Source organism: Oncorhynchus kisutch, linkage group LG17 (genome assembly GCF_002021735.2).
Source record: "Oncorhynchus kisutch isolate 150728-3 linkage group LG17, Okis_V2, whole genome shotgun sequence".
In the NCBI taxonomy this organism is placed as follows: Eukaryota; Metazoa; Chordata; class Actinopteri; order Salmoniformes; family Salmonidae; genus Oncorhynchus; species Oncorhynchus kisutch.
The window spans coordinates 63,908,610-63,928,163 of NC_034190.2; the positions used below are offsets into that span (position 1 = coordinate 63,908,610).

Sequence of the window (19,554 nt, forward strand, 5' to 3'; positions counted from 1 at the left end):
TCTGGACGGCTGACTTAGAATATGTGGACAACTACAAAAACCTAGGTGTCTGGTTAGACTGTAAACTCTCCTTCCAGATTCACATTAAGCATCTCCAATCCAAAATTAAATCTAGAATCGGCTTCCTATTTCACAGCAAAGCATCCTTCACTCATGCTGCCAAACAAACCCTTGTAAAACTGACCATCCTACCGATCCTTGACTTCGGCGATGTCATTTACAAAATAGCCTCCAAAACTCTACTCAGCAAATTGGATGCAGTCTACCACAGTGCCATCCGTTTTGTCACCAAAGCCACATATACTACCCAACACTGCGACCTGTATGCTCTGGTTGGCTGGTCCTCGCTACATATTCGTCACCAAACCCACTGGCTTAGGTCATCTATAAGTCGTTGCTAGGTAAAGCCCTGCCTTATCTCAGCTCACAGATCACTGCTCCTGTACATAGCCAATCTGTAAATAGCCCATCTAACTACCTCATCACCATATTTATTTTGCTCCTTTGCACCCCAGTACCGCTACTTGCACACTCATCTTCTGCACATCTTTCACCCCAGTGTTTCATTTGCCATACTATAATAATTTCGCCACTTTGGACAATTTATTGCCTCACACCCCCCCCCCCTTATCTTACCTCATTTGCACATGCTGTATACAGACATGTATACAGACATTTCTACTGTATTATTGACTGTATGTTTGTTTATTCCATGTGTAACTCTGTTGTTGTTTGTGTCGCACTGCTTTGCTTTATCTTGGCCAGGTCGCAGTTATAAATGAGAACTTGTTCTCAACTGGCTTCCTGGTTAAATAAAAGTTAAATAAAAGTTAAATAAAGGTGAAATAAAAAATGTGTTAGGATGTTTATCTTAAACGCAGTGCTACTCAACTATCTTTCCCCTAGTGATGACTGAGACCTGGCTCTCCATCCAGCAGGATGAGCCTCCTAAGCAGCAATAGTAGGATCTGACCCCAGACCAGCCAGATCACAGAGGAACAAAGGCCCAAATCGTGTTCTCTTCCTCGAATTCCATCCATCCCTCTCTTTATTTATTTATCACCACTCTATTCATCTGCAGCATGTTGTTTTGGAGGAGTTACTGCAAACAGCGCTGGGAGAGATAAGCATTATTGAACCCAGCGGGGCCTAGCAAGAGGCGTAGCCATGCGTAAAAACACTTTCATTCCCTTTCAAAGACGTGCTGCTGGAGAGGAAGGGGCTCCTCCAATGGGATCTTAGGGATTTAAAAGAGTGTAGCGACGAGGGGAGAGAGGAGAGGAGGGGAGAGAGGAGAAGAGGGGAGAGAGGAGAGGAGGGGAGAGGAGAGAGGAGAAGAGGGGAGAAGGGAGAGGAGAAGAGGGGAGAGAGGAGAGGAGGGGAGAAGGGAGAGGAGAAGAGGGGAGAGAGGAGAGGAGGGGAGAAGGGAGAGGAGGGGAGAGAGGAGAAGAGGGGAGAGAGGAGAGGAGGGGAGAGGAGAGAGGAGAAGAGGGGAGAAGGGAGAGGAGAAGAGGGGAGAGAGGAGAGGAGAGAGAGGGGAGGTGAGGAGGGGAGAAGGGAGAGGAGGGGAGAGAGGAGAAGAGGGGAGAGAGGAGAGGAGGGGAGAGAGGGGGAGGAAAAGAGGTGAGAGAGGAGAGGAGGTGAGAGAGGAAAAGAGGGGAGAGAGGAGAGGAGGGGAGAGAGGAGAAGAGGGGAGAGAGGAGAAGAGGGGAGAGAGGAGAAGGGAGACGAGGGGAGAGAGGAGTAGAGGGGAGAGAGGAGAGGAGGGGAGAAGGGAGGTTTTACCTTGTATGTTGAAGGGGTTGTCGATGACTTGGTTGCCATTCCACACCACAGAGAGATCCACAGGCAGGTCACTGATTTCATTACCCTCATAGTCGTACTGGAAAGATGGAGAGAAAGAGAAACAAACATTGATCAGTATCTACAGGCCTCATGGAGCCTGAACATTCAGTGTCAGTATTCACATCACTATGTGTGAGACAGAGTCAGATTGGTATGAAAGAAGGGGAGTAAGAGAAAGAGGAGTGAACCTCACTCTTCACCCAATCACAACACTTGCACCCAGAAACCCCCTCAAAAAACAAACTTCTTCATAAATATGAACAGACACACAAACATACCCATCAGGTTTCCAATACCAATACTACACATCCAGGGCATATAGAGGTATATTTTGAGCTGATGGGGAGGGAGAATGGGAGCGAAAGGAGGATGGAAATCTGGATAAATCTAAATGACTGTGAGGAGGCCATTCATTTACACATGAAATAAGTGGCAGAATTTAGGCGTGAAGAACGATGCCGAGGAGTAAGTGAAATTGGCATTTTCAATTTGTTCCCTGACACGTCTCATTTGGGCCCTGCGCTTCCTCCCAGCCTTATACCTCTTCCCATGGGCACCCAGTCAAATCAAATCAAATCAAAGTTGATTGGTTGTGGATAGAGATTTGCAGGTGTTATAGCAGGTGCAGGTACATGCTTATGTTACTAGCTCCAACAGTGCAGTAGAATGTCTTGTAAATACAATACAAACACAAAATTATAAAACTAATATATATATATAAACTAAAATCATGAAATGACAGAATGGGACCAATTAACAATCCTGAGTAGATATATTAGAGGGAGCATGTGTCAGAATGCAGAATATAAATATATGGAGTGTATAGACAGTATATCATTGGAATGAAAATGGTATGTACAGTAGTAGGTATATTACGATGGGCCATGTTGAGAATACAGTATATACTGTAGATATACAGTGAGTAATCAACAGTAAATTAACAGAATATGAGGTGGCCAGCATTCAATGACTCTATATACATGGGGCAGGGCTCAAGGTACAGGGCCGAGTACCGGGCAGGCAGCCCATTAGTGATGTCTGAAGGCGACCGTCTCCGTTTGCTAGAAGGTGGTGAGAGTGAACAGACCGTGGCTCGGGTGGCTGAAGTCCTTGATGATCTTTTTGGCCTTCCTTTGACACAGAGTGTCCTAAATGTCCTGGAGGGCCGGCAGCATGTTCCCGTGACGCGTTGGGTTGACCGCACCTCCCTCTGGAGAGCCATGCGGTGATGCAGTGATGCGGTGATGCAGTGATGCAGTGATGCAGTGATGCAGTCCGAGAGAATGCTCTCAATGTTGCGTTTGTAGAAGTGTGTCAGGGTCCTAGAGGCCCTACTGAATTTCTTCAGCCGCCTGTGGTTGCAGGCGGCTGCCATTTCAGGTCCTCAGTGATGTGCACACCAAGCTTTGACCCTCTCCACTGTGGCCCCGTTGATGTGGATGGGGGCATGCTCCCTCTTCTGTCTCCTGTAGTCCACCATCAGCTCCTTTGTTTTTTGACATTGTGGAAGAGGTCATGTTATTGGCCCACTCCGCCAGGGCTCTAACCTCTTCCCTGTAGGCCAGGGGTCCCCAATTACATCCAGCCGTGGGCCGATTTTTCCTTGAGAGGATGGTCGGGGGCCGGAACATAGTAATAGATAATTTGTACACTGCAAATTGACCGTAAGAATCCCAAACAGATATAGTATAGTTTTGACAAAAACTGATTTATTTAAAATCATAATTTTATTATGATAAGACAAAATTTGTCTCTATTTATGCGTGGGAATACTTGGGAACAGATTTCCTCAGTTAAAATCACTTTGAGCTGATTTGTTGATGATTTTCCAACAGAAAAGTTGGGGGACCTATAAAATCAGCTGTCTCGTCGTTGTTAATCAGGACTCCCAGTTTCGTGTCGTCAGAAAACTTGATGAATGAGTTGGCACGCATTCATGGGTGAACAGGGAGTACAGGAAGGGGCTGTGTTGAGGGTCAGCATAGAGGAGGTGATGTTGCCTACCCTCACCACCTGGGGTCGGCCCGTCAGGAAGTCCAGGACCCAGTTACACAGGGAGGACTTCAAACCCAGGGCCCTGAGCTTAGTGACAAGCTTGGCGAGAACTATGGTGTTGAAAGCAGAGCGGTAGTTGATGAACACCATTCTCACATACAGTAGCTATTCCTCTTGTCAAGGTGGGATAAGGTGCTGTGCGGTGTGATGGATTTGTTGGGGCGGTATGCAAATTGTAGTAGGTCTAAGCTATCGGGGAAGATGGAGGTGATATGGTCCTTGACTAGCCTCTCAAAGCACTTCACGATGGAAGAGATGTGTGCTAGGGGCCAATATTCATTTAGTTCAGTTACCTTGAAGCAAGTGGAGATTACAGACTGGGATAGGGAGAGGTTGGATGTCTGTGAAGACAGTCTGCTGGTCTGCGTATGCACCGAGGACACGGCCCGGCAGCCTTGAGAGGGTTAACACATTTGAAAGTCCAACTCAACGTCGGCTACAGAGATCAGAGAGTGGGCTGAGGTCTAACACACACTGTACTGTATGTACAGACCCCAGGAGCCCTTCACCCAGACTTTCTGGCCCAGCCTCCAACCTACGCATAGTCTGGCCATAAAGGCCAACCCCTGACCCACTCAATTAACACTGGTCTCCACATCTTATGCTGCATTGTTTATTTAGTTGCTGGCAGCTGTATGTACAGCCTTATTCAGTGATCTGACCTGAAAACTCCTATCTTGACTCACTCTACATCCAAAATGTCCCTTGCCTCTGTTACAAGAACCCATCTGCTCATTTTGACCTCAACCACTCTTGTCTGTTAAATCACAACACTAAACTGGGCAGGACATGGGATCCCACCCCAGCCCCCTACCCTGCCCATTCATCATTAATGAGTGAAGGCCATGGACACCAGCAGTCTAACCCTGCTCCTGACACATCTCTGTGGCCCACATTAAACTTTAAACGCCACGATTAGTCCGCCTGCGACACAACGGCCACCAACCACCAAGATGCCCTGTTCTCCTTGCCGCCACCACCCTGCTTTATTTATGTGCCCGTTTACAACATGCCAATGACACCATGATGCTAGCGTGACACCAACTCAACACCATGTACCTCACTGGCACCAGACAGGACCAGCCAGCACCAGGACAGAGATGGGAGAGTCAGGACCGGTGTCTTCATCACACCTAGATAGATGGGAGAGTCAGGACCGGTGTCTTCATCACACCTAGATAGATGGGAGAGTCAGGACCGGTGTCTTCATCACATCTAGATAGATGGGAGAGTCAGGACCGGTGTCTTCATCACACCTAGATAGATGGGAGAGTCAGGACCGGTGTCTTCATCACACCTAGATAGATGGGAGAGTCAGGACCGGTGTCTTCATCACATCTAGATAGATGGGAGAGTCAGGACCGATGTCTTCATCACATCTAGATAGATGGGAGAGTCAGGACCGGTGTCTTCATCACACCTAGATAGATGGGAGAGTCAGGACCGGTGTCTTCATCACATCTAGATAGATGGGAGAGTCAGGACCGGTGTCTTCATCACATCTAGATAGATGGGAGTGTCAGAACCGGTGACTTCATCACATCTAGATAGATGGGAGAGTCAGGACCGGTCAGGATCCTCTCTGTTCCTCCCTGTTCCACTCTGTTCCTCCCTGTTCCTCTCTGTTCCTCCCTGTTCCACTCTGTTCCTCCCTGTTCCACTCTGTTCCTCCCTGTTCCTCTCTGTTCCTCCCTGTTCCTCTCTGTTCCTCCCTGTTCCACTCTGTTCCTCCCTGTTCCACTCTGTTCCTCCCTGTTCCACTCTGTTCCACTCTGTTCCTCCCTGTTCCACTCTGTTCCTCCCTGTTTCTCTCTGTTCCTCTCTGTTCCTCCCTGTTCCACTCTGTTCCTCCCTGTTCCACTCTGTTCCTCTCTGTTCCACTCTGTTCCTCCCTGTTCCTCCCTGTTCCTCTCTGTTCCTCCCTGTTCCTCCCTGTTCCTCTCTGTTCCTCCCTGTTCCTCTCTGTTCCTCCCTGATCCACTCTGTTCCTCCCTGTTCCTCTCTGTTCCTCTCTGTTCCTCCCTGTTCCTCTCTGTTCCTCCCTGTTCCACTCTGTTCCTCTCTGTTCCTCCCTGTTCCACTCTTTTCCTCCCTGTTCCTCTCTGTTCCTCCCTGTTCCTCCCTGTTCCTCTCTGTTCCTCCCTGTTCCTCTCTGTTCCTCCCTGTTCCTCTCTGTTCCTCCCTGTTCCTCCCTGTTCCTCCCTGTTCCTCCCTGTTCCACTCTGTTCCTCCCTGTTCCACTCTGTTCCTCCCTGTTCCTCTCTGTTCCTCCCTGTTCCTCTCTGTTCCTCCCTGTTCCTCCCTGTTCCTCTCTGTTCCTCTCTGTTCCTCCCTGTTCCTCTCTGTTCCTCCCTGTTCCTCCCTGTTCCTCTCTGTTCCTCCCTGTTCCTCCCTGTTCCTCCCTGTTCCACTCTGTTCCTCTCTGTTCCTCTCTGTTCCTCCCTGTTCCTCTCTGTTCCTCCCTGTTCCTCTCTGTTCCTCCCTGTTCTCTCTGTTCTTCTCTGTTCCTCTCTGTTCCTCTCTGTTCCTCTCTGTTCCTCCCTGTTCCTCTCTGTTCCTCCCTGTTCCTCTATGTTCCTCCCTGTTCCTCTCTGTTCCTCTCTGTTCCTCTCTGTTCCTCCCTGTTCCTCTCTGTTCCTCTCTGTTCCTCCCTGTTCCACTCTGTTCCTCTCTGTTCCTCTCTGTTCCTCTCTGTGCTCCACTCTGTTCCTCCCTGTTCCACTCTGTTCCTCCCTGTTCCACTCTGTTCCTCTCTGTGCCCCTCTCAGTTCCTCTCAGTTCCTCTCTGTTCCTCTCTGTTCCTCTCTGTTCCTCTCTGTTCCTCCTCTGTTCCAGGATGAGTAATCATGCTCATGACTGTATCCTGGCCGGTGTGTGGAGGCTGTTGTGTGAAATGAATCAGCCATGCGAACAGAGAAAATCCAAGGTGAGCAGTAACATGTCCCTGACCTCATTAAGAACAACATACACATGAACCAGCATTTCATTCTTTATCATCTTTCCTCTCAATTAATTGTCTCCTGGAATTGCATGTCCTGTGCTATTCATATAGAGAGGAGGGCACTCTGGTGTGTTTGTGAGTGTGAATGTGTGTGTGTAGGCTGGATATCCAGTGTCTGCTGGGCAGAAAAGTGCTGATGTTAACAAAACAGGCCAGATGCTGCTCGGGAGAGGGGAAGAACCCAGTGCCTTTGTGCAGGTCACCCACAGATAATTAGTCATTTTGAAGGGGTACCTGCGTGTGTGGTTAAAACATCAGCGAGGGGCCCGCCCCCAGCCCACCTAAGCAATGTTACTGAGAAACCCCCTTCCCCTCCTCTAGATGCCATCGCTTTCTGTCTCTCTCTCTGTCTCTCTCTCATTCTCTCTCTTTGTATCTTTCTTTCGCTCTCTTTGTCTCTCTCTCGGTGTCTCTCTTTCTCTCTCTTTGTCTCTCTCTCTTTCTCTCTCTTTCACTCTCTTTGTCTCTCTCTCTCTTTCTCTCTCTCTCTTTCTCTCTCTCTCTCTGTCTCTCTCTCTCTTTCTCTCTCTCTCTCTGTCTCTCTCTCTCTTTCTGTATCTCTCTCTTTCTCTCTGTATATCTCTCTCTTTCTCTCTCTCTCTCTCTTTGTCTCTCTCTCTCTCTTTCTCTCTCTCTCTGTCTCTCTCTTTCTCTCTCTTTCTCTCTCTGTCTCTCTCTCTCTCTGTATCTCTCTCTTTCTCTCTCTTTGTACCTCTCTCTTTCTCTCTCTTTCTATCTCTCTCTTTCTCTCTCTTGTACCTCTCTCTTTCTCTCTCTTTGTACCTCTCCCTTTCTCTCTCTTTGTACCTCTCTCTTTCTCTCTCTTTGTACCTCTTTCTTTCTCTCTCTTTGTACCTCTCTCTTTCTCTCTCTTTGGACCTCTCTCTTTCTCTCTCTTTGTATCTCTCTCTCTCTGTCTGTATCTCTCTCTCTCTGTCTCTCTCTCTTTCTCTCTCTTTGTATCTCTCTCTCTCTGTCTGTATCTCTCTCTCTCTTCTCTCTCTTTGTACCTCTCTCTTTCTCTCTCTTGTACCTCTCTCTTTCTCTCTCTTTGTCTCTCTCTTTGTATCTCTCTTTGTATCTCTCTCTGTCTCTCTCTTTCTCTCTCTCTGTCTCTTTCTTTCTCTCTCTCTCTCTCTCTCTCTCTGTCTCTCTTTCTCTCTCTTTGTACCTCTCTCTTTCTCTCTCTTTGTCTGTATGTCTCTTTATGTCTGTCTGTATCTTTGTCTGTCTCTTTATGTCTGTCTGTCTGTCTGTCTGTCTGTCTGTCTGTCTGTCTGTCTGTCTGTCTGTCTGTCTGTCTGTCTGTCTGTCTGTCTGTCTGTCTGTCTGTCTGTCTGTCTGTCTGTCTGTCTGTCTGTCTGTCTGTCTGTCTGTCTGATTTTCTGGATTTTTTCCCCTCTTTTTGTCTGTCATTGTTGAAGTGTACCTATGATGAAAATTACAGGCCTCTCTCATCTTTTTAAGTAGCAGAACTTGCACAATTGGTGGCTGACTAAATACTTTTTTGCCCCACTGTATGTCTCTTTCTGTCTCTCTCTGTCTCTTTATGTATGTCTGTCTCTTTATGTCTGTCTGTCTGTCTGTCTGTCTGTCTGTCTGTCTGTCTGTCTGTCTGTCTGTCTGTCTGTCTGTCTGTCTGTCTGTCTGTCTGTCTGTCTGTCTGTCTGTCTGTCTGTCTGTCTGTCTGTCTGTCTGTCTGTCTGTCTGTCTGTCTGTCTTACGTGGGGCAGGAATTTACCTGTTTCTATTCCATTTATGAGCCAATGGAACATACCCCAGCAGCATTTGAATTGAATAAAATTAAGTTGCTGCATGAAAGATTTCTTATTATATGGCGCGTGTATGTTTTCTGTGGGTTTACGCGTACACGTGTGCCTGTATGTTAGCATGCCTGTGTAATATAAATACATTAATATGTCAACCAGAATCTAAATGCACAAGCAATTCTGGTTGTATCATAAATCACTTAAAAACGGGCCAATATTGTGCTGATGCTGAGCGTCCAGAGTCTGGTAAAGCTAGTTAGAGTGTTCATGGGAAGCATTTCCATATGCCTGATTGTGGAGTTTTAAACCCCACTGGAGAACTGTGTATGCTATCTATACATACAGTACTGTATGTGTTACGAATAACTATGAGTGGTGGGTGGAATCAGGCGCAGAGAGCAGGGGTTCTGTCGTTTATCAAAATGTATTCACCGGTGCAACCAAAACGATGACGCCAACACACAAGGCGTATAAGTTGCCTTCCAAAAACAACAGGACAAAATAGACCGGATAAATAAAGAACACGAAAAGCAAATACACCATCAAACACAGAGTAACAATTAACAAGCACAAAATACCCAGCAGGCCTAGTGCCCGTAGAATACCCTACAAACAAACCCTAATACAAAACAGGTGTACCCAATTAACCAATAACAAACACAAACGGAAAAAGAATCGATGGCAGCTAATAGGCCGTGACGACGACCGCCGAGCCCCGCCCGAACAGGAAGAGGCACCCTCTTCAGCGAGGTTCGTGACAGTATGTGCTTATGTAGCCATGAATGTGTATCGAGGCATGTGAGTGTATGTCCCTGCTGTGCAAGAATGTGTGATTGTGTGTTAAATGCCAGCACTATGTTCAATAATGCATAAACAGACAGTGAACAGGTCTTATTGGCTCTATCCGTCTCAGAACTGAGACATGGCCAGACTAGGCTGTGTGTGTCCTCCACAGGTAATACATGATAATGTATTACCTGTGGAGAATGGTACTCTGTGGAGTCTGTGTGTGTGTCTTCTTCTCCCGCCCAATGGGCTCTGAGGAATGGAGGAAAGACAGCACCAAACAGAGTTTACAGTTAAGTGGACCAACCTGTCCTCTCCAGCCCTGGGTCCATGGTGATGGGGGTGGAAGAGAGGGACTGAGTGGTCAGGCCAGGCCTGGGTCCATGGTGATGGGGGTGGAAGAGAGGGACTGAGCGGTCAGGCCAGGCCTGTGTCCATGGTGGTGGGGGTGGAAGAGAGGGACTGAGCGGTCAGGCCAGGCCTGTGTCCATGGTGATGGGGGTGGAAGAGAGGGACTGAGTGGTCATGCCAGGCCTGGGTCCATGGTGATGGGGGTGGAAAGAGAGGGACTGAGCGGTCAGGCCAGGCCTGTGTCCATGGTGATGGGGGTGGAAGAGAGGGACTGAGTGGTCAGGCCAGGCCTGGGTCCATGGTGATGGGGGTGGAAGAGAGGGACTGAGTGGTCAGGCCCATCCTTTCCTTCTCACCCTCTACTACCATTTTCTTTGTCCCTCAGTTGAAGGGACCTGCGGTGATCCCAGGTTTGCCAGTCGCTCTGCTGGACCAATACAATTCATCATCATGTTATCTGCACGGGAATGACTTAGATCCTATCAAAGCCACCTGACAGGCCTCGTCCTTTTCCTACCAAGGCTGAGAGACTGAAGCTGCTGAAGGGGAGATCCTGGACAAGATCTCCCCTTCTCATCCAGTTCAATCATTGTGTGTGTGTGGGGGGAGGGGGAGGGGGTTCTAGAGGGGAGAGAGAGGCCAGCCATCTCCCAGAGAGGAAGCCAATATGATGAAGCTTTCCCTGATATGATCTCTCTGTATTTTCCTCTGTGCTCCAAGCTCTCCTTCTGGCTCTCCCTCTCCACTCTAAGTGATAACATAGTATGGTGGAAGGACTCTAAACTGACCTACAGATACAGGATATGAGCTAGTTAGATCATGAATGACATCATCCTTATGGGTTAGCTTGGCCTCAGCAGCCCATTTTAATTGCCATGCATTTCTTACTAAGAGAAGGTGTCGGTGCTCCGCAGGGTTGATGTTAACTCTCCAACCCAGTCCTCTGTGTCTTCAAGACCTATTCACACACACACACCCCACACCCACACACACCCACACACACCCACACACACACCCACACACACACACACCCCCACCCACACCCACACCCACACCCACACCCACACCCACACACACACACACACCCACACACACACTCCAACATGCTACGTCGATACACATGAATCCATCCATCCACACATACACCACCACGCCACTCTGGAGATTGATGGTAAACACTAGGTTGACTAGAGTGTCTCTACAGTGCAAACACTAGAGCAGGATGGATGTGCTGTGTCCTCTGTTCTCTGGTCAGCAGAGAGACGGGCCAATGAGCTAATAAACTCAATGATAGTCCACAGCACACGGCAGAACACACTACAGTGCACCTCTCTTGTTTATTCAATCGATCCGCCTGGCTCTCTCTCTCCATCTCTCTCTCTCTCTCCATCTCTCTCTCTCCATCTCTCTCTCTCTCCATCTCTCTCGCTCTCTCACTCTCTCACTCTCCATCTCTCTCTCTCTCCATCTCTCTCGCTCTCTCTCTCCATCTCTCTCCCTCTCCATCTCTCCTTCTCCCTCTCCATCTCTCTCTCACTCTCCATCTCTCTCGCTCTCTCTCTCTCCATCTCTCTCTCTCCATCTCTCTCGCTCTCTCTCTCCCTCTCCATCTCCCTCTCCCTATCTCTCTCTCTCTCCATCTCTCTCTCTCTCTCCCTCTCTCTCTCCCTCTCCATCTCCCTCTCCCTATCTCTCTCTCTCTCCATCTCTCTCTCTCTCTCCCTCTCTCTCTCCATCTCTCTCTCTCTCTCTCTCCCTCTCCATCTCCCTCTCCCTATCTCTCCCTCTCCCTATCTCTCTCTCTCTCCATCTCTCTCTCTCTCTCCCTCTCTCTCTCTCCCTCTCTCTCTCCCTCTCTCTCCCTCTCATCTCCCTATCTCTCCCTCTCCCTATCTCTCTCTCTCTCCATCTCTCTCTCTCTCTCTCCCTCTCTCTCTCCATCTCTCTCTCTCTCTCCCTCTCTCTCTCCCTCTCCATCTCCCTCTCCCTATCTCTCTCTCTCTCCATCTCTCTCTCTCTCTCTCCCTCTCTCTCTCCATCTCTCTCTCTCTCTCCCTATCTCTCTCTCCATCTCTCGCTCCCTTAACGAATGTTCATGTTTTATTAACTGTTCGCATTTAGAGACGAGGAGGTCAATACACCACAAGCACACGCCGACAACTAACTACTGATCTAACGATGAGAGGATCTATCTGGGGCTCCATCACAGGAGGCCTGGGCTGGGCTCCATCACAGGTCAAGGCTGGTGCACTGCTACAGGTTCTACCTGGAGATCTGCCTGCACTGTTTATTCTGCCCTCAGTGAGAGAAGTGGACTGGTTCAGTAAAGTGACGTGGCCAGTGAGAGGGAACGAGCCATCCTTGAGGGCTGAATGGGGGCTGGCGGGTACAGTGATGGCATGTTAAAGGAACTTGGGTCGGTATGACCACCCCGTGCCACGGTAAATATGCTAATAACTTCCTTTAATAAGAAAGCTCTGAAACAGAGACATAATTCACTCACGCTAAAATCACAGAATGTTAAGTAATTGGTTCTAATTTAACTGATGTGATTTCACTGTGGAAATGAACACGACTGAAATTGCCGTTCCATATTAAAATTGCCAGCTTGTCTGGCTTGCTGAGTAGTGGCAAAGACATGTTACAGTGTGTCTCCCTGCCTCCATCTGCCACCAGCAGCACACTGACTGACTGACCTGACTGACTGACTGACTGACCTGACTGACTGGACTGACTGACTGACCTGACTGACCTGACTGACCTGACTAACCTGACTGACTGACTGACTGACCTGACTGACTGACTGACTGACTGACTGACCTGACTGACCTGACTGACTGACCTGACTGACCTGACTGACCTGACTGACTGACCTTACTGACTGACTGACTGACTGACTGGACTGACTGACTGGACTGACTGACCTGCCTGACTGACTGACCTTACTGACTGACTGACTGACTGACTGACTTGACTGACCTGACTGACTGACCTGACTGACTGACCTGACTGACCTGACTGACTGACTACACAGTGACGGCAGAGGGATGCAGGTTGGACTAGCCTCGCTCTACAAGCTGAAAAACGTACATTATAAACACTGTTTGGTGCATGATGCATACTAACCATAACAACATATCATGCTGTCTGTTACCATGAGACAGCTACAATGATCCCCTTATTGTATAGTCAGTTGCTTGGCAGCCCTAGCTGATTGTTTACACCCATATCGCTTTGTCTGCTGCTCATATCCAATGGAGAAATGGCATGCCATTGGCTGAGCGGGCAGAGGCTGTTGATTTGAAATGGCTGCGACAGCAAACAGTCGATAAAGGCCTATTTAGTGAGACAGCTCTCCTCGCGCTCTTAGCTGCGTAATTAGGTTCCCTTCAGAAGTGCCAAGAGTTTCTCGAGTGAGAGGGGAGAGAGAGTACTATAATGGGCATCAATAAAGGAGCGCAGACGAGTGTCATGCCACTGTCAAACGCACGGGACCACTCTACCCGTTAATGACTGCAGATGGGCGGCAGTCCGTCAAACGCACGGGACCACTCTACCCGTTAATGACTGCAGATGGGCGGCAGTCCGTCAAAGTGAATATACAGCTGCGTGTTTCATCAGGCCTGAATGGTTACAGCACTGTCCACCCAGGCTGAGCTAGCTGGACAAAACCTACGGCTCAATGGGAGAAAAAGAGAGAGAGGGAGAGGAGAGAGAGAGAGAGAGAGAGAGAGAGAGAGAGAGAGGGAGAGAGAGAGAGAGAGAGAGAGAGAGAGAGGCGAGAGCGAGAGAGAGACAGAGAGAGAGAGAGAGAGAGAGAGAGAGAGAGAGAGAGAGAGAGAGAGAGGGAGAGGGAGAGGGAGAGGGAGAGGGAGAGGGAGAGGGAGAGGGAGAGGGAGAGGGAGAGAGACAGAGACAGAGACAGAGAGAGAGAGAGAGAGAGAGAGAGAGAGAGAGAGAGAGAGAAAAGAGAGACAGTGACAGAGAGAAAGGGGAGAGAGGACAGGAGAGAGCAGGAAAGAGGGAGGGAGGTGGGAGAAAGGAGAGCATGGTAGATAATGGCTGAGGATTGGTGCTGCTGATTCTATTATAACTAAATGGGCAGAGTAAATATATCAAAAGAACAGGGGAGAGAGGAGGGGGGACCCAAAGGGAGGTAAGAGCAAGAAGACAGAGACACTCAGACTGGCATCTCATTTTTTTAAAGGGAAGGTGATCACACTGATACACACAGAGAGACACACACAGAAACAAACACAACCTCTATCATGCATTACCTATGACTAGGATGGTGGTTGGGTGGTAGTGCGGTACAGAGTGGGGTGGAGGACAGCAGAATAAGACAGGACAGGTATGGTACTCACCGAGGTCCTCTGACACTGGATGCTGGTGCTGTTGAAGCGCAGGGCGGTGACACTGTAGGTGGCTCCCTGGATGTGGAAGATACACTCGTAGTTCCTCTGTCCAGACTGGGGCTGAGGCAGGTTCTTAGCCAGCAGGGTGATGGGCTTCATCACCCCCACTGGGATGTAGATCTGGGCGGATGGCAGGATCTGGGGACACTCCTGGGAACAGGGAGAGAGACCATGGTTAGGCTTCTATTCTGTAAGCAGCTAGAACTAAGGAAATGGAGGACTGGACATTTACTGGACTGGAAAAGTGCACTACATGGCCAAAAGTATGTGGACACGCCTTCAAATGTGTGGATATCGGCTATTTCAGCCACACACATTGCTGACAACTGTAAAAGCCATGCAATCTCCACAAAAATTGGCAGTATAGTAGCCTGTGCTGAAGAGCTCATCGACTTTCAATGTGGCACTGTCATAGAATGCCACCTTTCCAACCATTTCTGCCCTAATAGAGCTGCCCCGGTCAACTGTAAGAGCTTTATTGGGAAGTCAAAACGTCCAGGAGCAACAACGTCTCAGCCGCAAAGTGGTAGGCCACACAAGCTCACAGAACGGGACAGTGCTGAAACGCGTAGCGCGTAAAAATTGTCTGTCCTCGATTGCAACATTCACTACCCCACAAGACATGCCACAAGAGGTCTCTTCACAGTCCCAAAGTCCAGAACAGACTATGGGAGGCGCACAGTACAACATAGATCCATGACTACATGGAACTCTATTCCACATCAAGTAACTGATGCAAGCAGTAAAATTAGATTTTAAAAACAGATAAAAAACACCTTATGGAACAGTGGGGACTGTGAAGCAACACAAACATAGGCACAGACACATACATACACACACGATAACATACACACTATACACACACGTACACATAGATGTTGTACTGTAGATATGTGGTAGTGGTGGAGTAGGGGCCTGAGGGAACACAGTGTGTTGTGAAATCTGTGAATGTATTGTAATGTTTTAAAATTGTATAACCTGCCTTAATTTTGCTGGACCCAAGGAAGAGTAGCTGCTGCTTTGGCTGCACATAATGGGGATCCATAATTAATACAAATACAAATATCGAGTTCCAAACTGCCTCTGGAAGCAACATCAGCAGAATAACTGGTCGTCGGGAGCTTCATGAAATGGGTCTGGTAGTCCGACGAACGAATCTAAGTTTGGCGGAGGCCAGGAGAACGCTACCTGCCCGAATGCATTGTGAAAACTGTAAAGTTTGGTGGAGGAGGTCTGGTCTGGAGCTGTTTTTCATGGTTCAGGCTAGGCCCCTTGGTTCCAGGGTAGGGAAATCTTAACGCTACAGCATACAATGACATTCTAGACGATTCCGCTATTCCAACTTTGTGGCAGTTTGGGGTTGACTCTTTCCTGTTTCAGCATGACAATGCCCCCGTGCACAAAGCGAGGTCCATACAGAAATGGTTGGTCGAAATCGGTGTGTAAACCTTGACTAGGATGAATTGGGAATGCTGACTGAGAGCCAGGCCTAATCGCCCAACATCAGTGCCCGACCTCACTAATGCTCTTGTGGCTGAATGGAAGCAAGTCCCCCAGCAATGTTTAAACATCTAGTTGTAAGCCTTCCCAGAAGAGTGGAGGCTGTTATAGCAGCAAAGGGGGGACCAACTCCATATTAATGCCCATGATTTTGGAATGAGATGTTGGACGAGCCATGTCGTGTAAATCTAGCAATGCAGTTGTACTGTAGATGGCATTCGTGATTTTGAAAGCGGTCTTGATGCACAGTGTGTGAGCTTTAAGCACAGAGTTATACAACATGTACAGACACAACCAACTGTGAGGAAGACAGAGGAATGCAGTATTTCTAATTGCTTGAAGTCATGTAATGGCCCTAATTGCTCAGAGAAACTGGAGGGGGGGGGGGGGGCAGATGAGCGACCACAGAGGTCATTGCCATGCCAACCGATTAGCAAGACAGCAAGGACAGTGCGAAAAAAAGAAACAAAATGAAGCTATTCTAGTGTTTATGTCATTTAAAGGTTTTGGCAGGGTCTGGGCAAAAGAGCCAGTCGATTCAAATCCAGTCCAGGCAATCAATGGGAAGAGCAGTCCGTGCTGTCTGGTCTCCTCTCCTGGCCCTGACCCCAACACCGGGGCACTGGAGTGAACAGGGACAGAGCAGTGGGCAGCTTAAGATATACATCATGAACAGGAGATGGGCAACCGCGGACACACTTGGCAAAGGAAACATGTATTTGTTGAAATAGTTGCATTTAACTAATAGACGCCATCTTCTCCCACACCAGATTTAGAAACAGGCTGTAAACAATGAATATTAATATTCCAAACAGCTACAAGGCAAAAACATGAACAGTACCATGGTAATGTGAGTGAATGAAATGTGTTCTTACTCTTCCTATTCAAATGAGTCAATGCCAATAAGCTAGACAAACAAGTCCAGACAGCAGACAACCTTTGTCAGCAGGAAAAACGAAGAGCCAAGCCTAAATCTAAAAAAATGTACAATAAAACTGTACCTTAAGGTACCTCAAACATAATATGAAAGTTCCAGGTCTGGCAGACTATTATCTATAGTATACTCTATAGACAACACTGACCATATCATCCCTGTGTGTGAGTGAAGCTTCTTATCATGAGTTGGGCTGTGTAAACAGACTCCTGCTCAGAAGCCAACACAGGGCTCTGTGACACCAGGCAGCCAGGCTCTTCTATTGGGCTGCAGATTTAATTGCCTGCGGCTGCAGTCTTGTTATTAAACTGTGTTCCACCACAGCTCTCCTCGTTTCCTCTCCGCTCTCCTCCTTTGCCCTAATCTCCCCTCCCTCCCTCCCTCCCTCCCTCCCTCCCTCCCTCCCTCCCTCCTCTCACACCCTCTTTCCCCCCTCTTTCTCCTACCCTCTCCTCTTCCTTCCCCTATTCACCTCTCCTCTCCCTTATTCTGCTCTCCTCTCCTCTTCTCACGTCTCCTCTCCTCTTCTCTCGTCTCCTCTCCTCTTCTCTCGTCTCCTCTCCTCTTCTCTCCTTTGCTGAATAAATAGAGTATGATGCAATTTCCCTCTGGACAGCCTTGCTTCCATCTTCAATTACTATGTAAGAGACAATGAAAGACTCTTGATACTAAGCTAGAAGAAATGTTTAGGATTCGCCTCAGGACAATAGGGAGACTACTACTGAGGATAAGGAAGGTCCAGATGACTAATAAATACGGGTGCTCTATTGTCCTTTCATACCAACACTCCCAAAATATTAATTGGAACTTTAATTTCTTGAATCACTATTACCGTAAGCTCAGCATCGTATATTTGTATATCAGTTTGTGCTTTGCCAAACCAGCGTTAAATTAAGTGCAGGTAATGACTTGAAATTGCAATTTGAATCGGAAGCCATTGGGCAAAGAAAATCATTGGACGTAATGGAATTGGGTGATACACAAACCCAAATAGCGAAACAAGAATAATGGGGCTTGTGAATGAATCCCCAATTCTAAGGCAGCGAAGAGGGAGAAGGATCAATTCCAGGCGGGCTGCTCTGAGTCCGAACGAGACGTTGTGCTGGTAGCCTGGCTTTAGTATTCACTGCACACAGGTGGGGAACAGACAAGCGTAAACAACACGCTTAATGAACTGCCTCCAGCCTCTGATAGGGACTGACTTCAGGAAGAAAGGAGAAGTAAAGTTGTGTGTGTGTGTGTGTGTGTGTGTGTGTGTGTGTGTGTGTGTGTGTGTGTGTGTGTGTGTGTGTGTGTGTGTGTGTGTGTGTGTGTGTGTGTGTGTGTGTGCATTTGTGTCTGTCCCCAGGACAAAGAAGTAAAACAGTCCTCTTCCCTCAAACCAGTGTAACGCTGCTATCGCAGACCGTCTGGGTAGCGTGGGTCAGGCGAACCGCAGCCTCCCTCTGTGGTATGTAAAACACGTGTCTCTGGCCAGACAGTGCAGAGACAGAGACAGACAGACTGCTAACTCCTCAGTCTGAATCACACTCTGGCCCCAACTGTGCCAACACATGGCCCGCATGCCTGCAGCAGAAACCTCAGAGGCCTGGTGCATTGCATGGACTGGAGGGTCGTAGACACGGAGTGTGCTGGATCAGCACTGCGGGCCAAGCCAGAACCACATCCTGCAGCACTCAGCACCCAGCCCAGCCAAACTCAACCATCAGCCCCAGACATTGCCATCCAGCTGGGGCACAGAGACAGACCGCAACCTCCCAACCTCTGGTTCTCATTACGGATCATCCAGAACCATGAGACGAAGACCTGCCACGTTCAGAAGGGAACTGGTGATGCACACAAGTTGAGGGCAAGATAAGGAGAAAAAAAAGAGATCAACAAAAAGAGGTGGAGAAAAAATAGAAACTATTTCATTGCCAGTCCTGACAGGTGTCAAAACAGAGTTGAAAGTGTGTATCAGATTGCACTCTTCCAGACTACAATGGAACAATGGTTTACCAGGGGGATTCCTTTGAAGTGGTTTCTCGCTTTCCTTTATTCACTCCTTTATTTCCTTTGAAATGACAGAAAGGGAGAAAGAGAGAGAGAGAGGGAGAGAAAGAGAGAGAGAGAAACGTACATTTCCTCAGTGAAAACAATGTACTGAGCAAATGTCAAATGGGCTTTTCACCAAATTACGGTCTGACAGACCACATATTCACCCTGCACACTCTAATTGACAAACAAACAAAACAAAGGCAAAGTCTTGTCATGCTCTGTTGATTTCAAAGAAGCTTTTGACTCAATTTGGCATGAGGGTCTGCTATACAAATTGATGGAAAGTGGCGTTGGGGGAAAAAAATACAACATTATAAAATCCATGTACACAAACACTCTTCTGGGAAGGCACCGATGTTGGGCGATTAGGCCTGGCTCACAGTAGGCGTTCCAAATAATCCCTAAGGTGTTTGGTGGGGTTGAGGTCAGGGCTCTGTGCTCTGTGCTGGCCAGTCATGTTCTTCCACACCGATCTCGACAAACTATTTTGTTTTGTGTACGGGGGCATTGTCATGCTGACAATGCCCCCGTACACTGTCATCCATTGTCATCCATCCAACCTCACTGAGCTCGAGCTGTTTTGCAAGGAGGAATGGGAAAAAATGTCAGTCTCTCGATGTGCAAAACTGATAGAGACATACCCCAAGCGCCTTACAGCTGTAATCGCAGCAAAAGGTGGCGCTACAAAGTATTAACTTAAGGGGGCTGAATAATTTTGCACGCCCAATTTTTCAGTTTTTGATTTGTTAAAAAAGTTTGAAATATCCAATAAATGTTGTTCCACTTCATGATTGTGTCCCACTTGTTGTTGATTCTTCACAAAAAAATACAGTTTTATATCTTTATGTTTGAAGCCTGAAA

The 19,554-nt window shown here is 48.0% G+C and overlaps 1 protein-coding gene across 2 annotated transcripts in view; it reads right to left on the bottom strand.

Annotated features, from left to right (window-relative positions):
* Positions 1-19,554, bottom strand: part of LOC109907019 (plexin-A1-like) — a 274,450-nt gene that overhangs the window by 60,005 nt on the left and 194,891 nt on the right. For both annotated transcript variants that reach the window (XM_031794352.1, XM_031794351.1), the window contains exons 10-11: positions 14,172-14,372; positions 1,786-1,882 (exon numbers count right to left, since the gene is read on the bottom strand). In XM_031794352.1, coding sequence (XP_031650212.1) covers positions 1,786-1,882; positions 14,172-14,372 — 298 coding nt within the window. The remainder of the gene's footprint in view (positions 1-1,785; positions 1,883-14,171; positions 14,373-19,554) is intronic.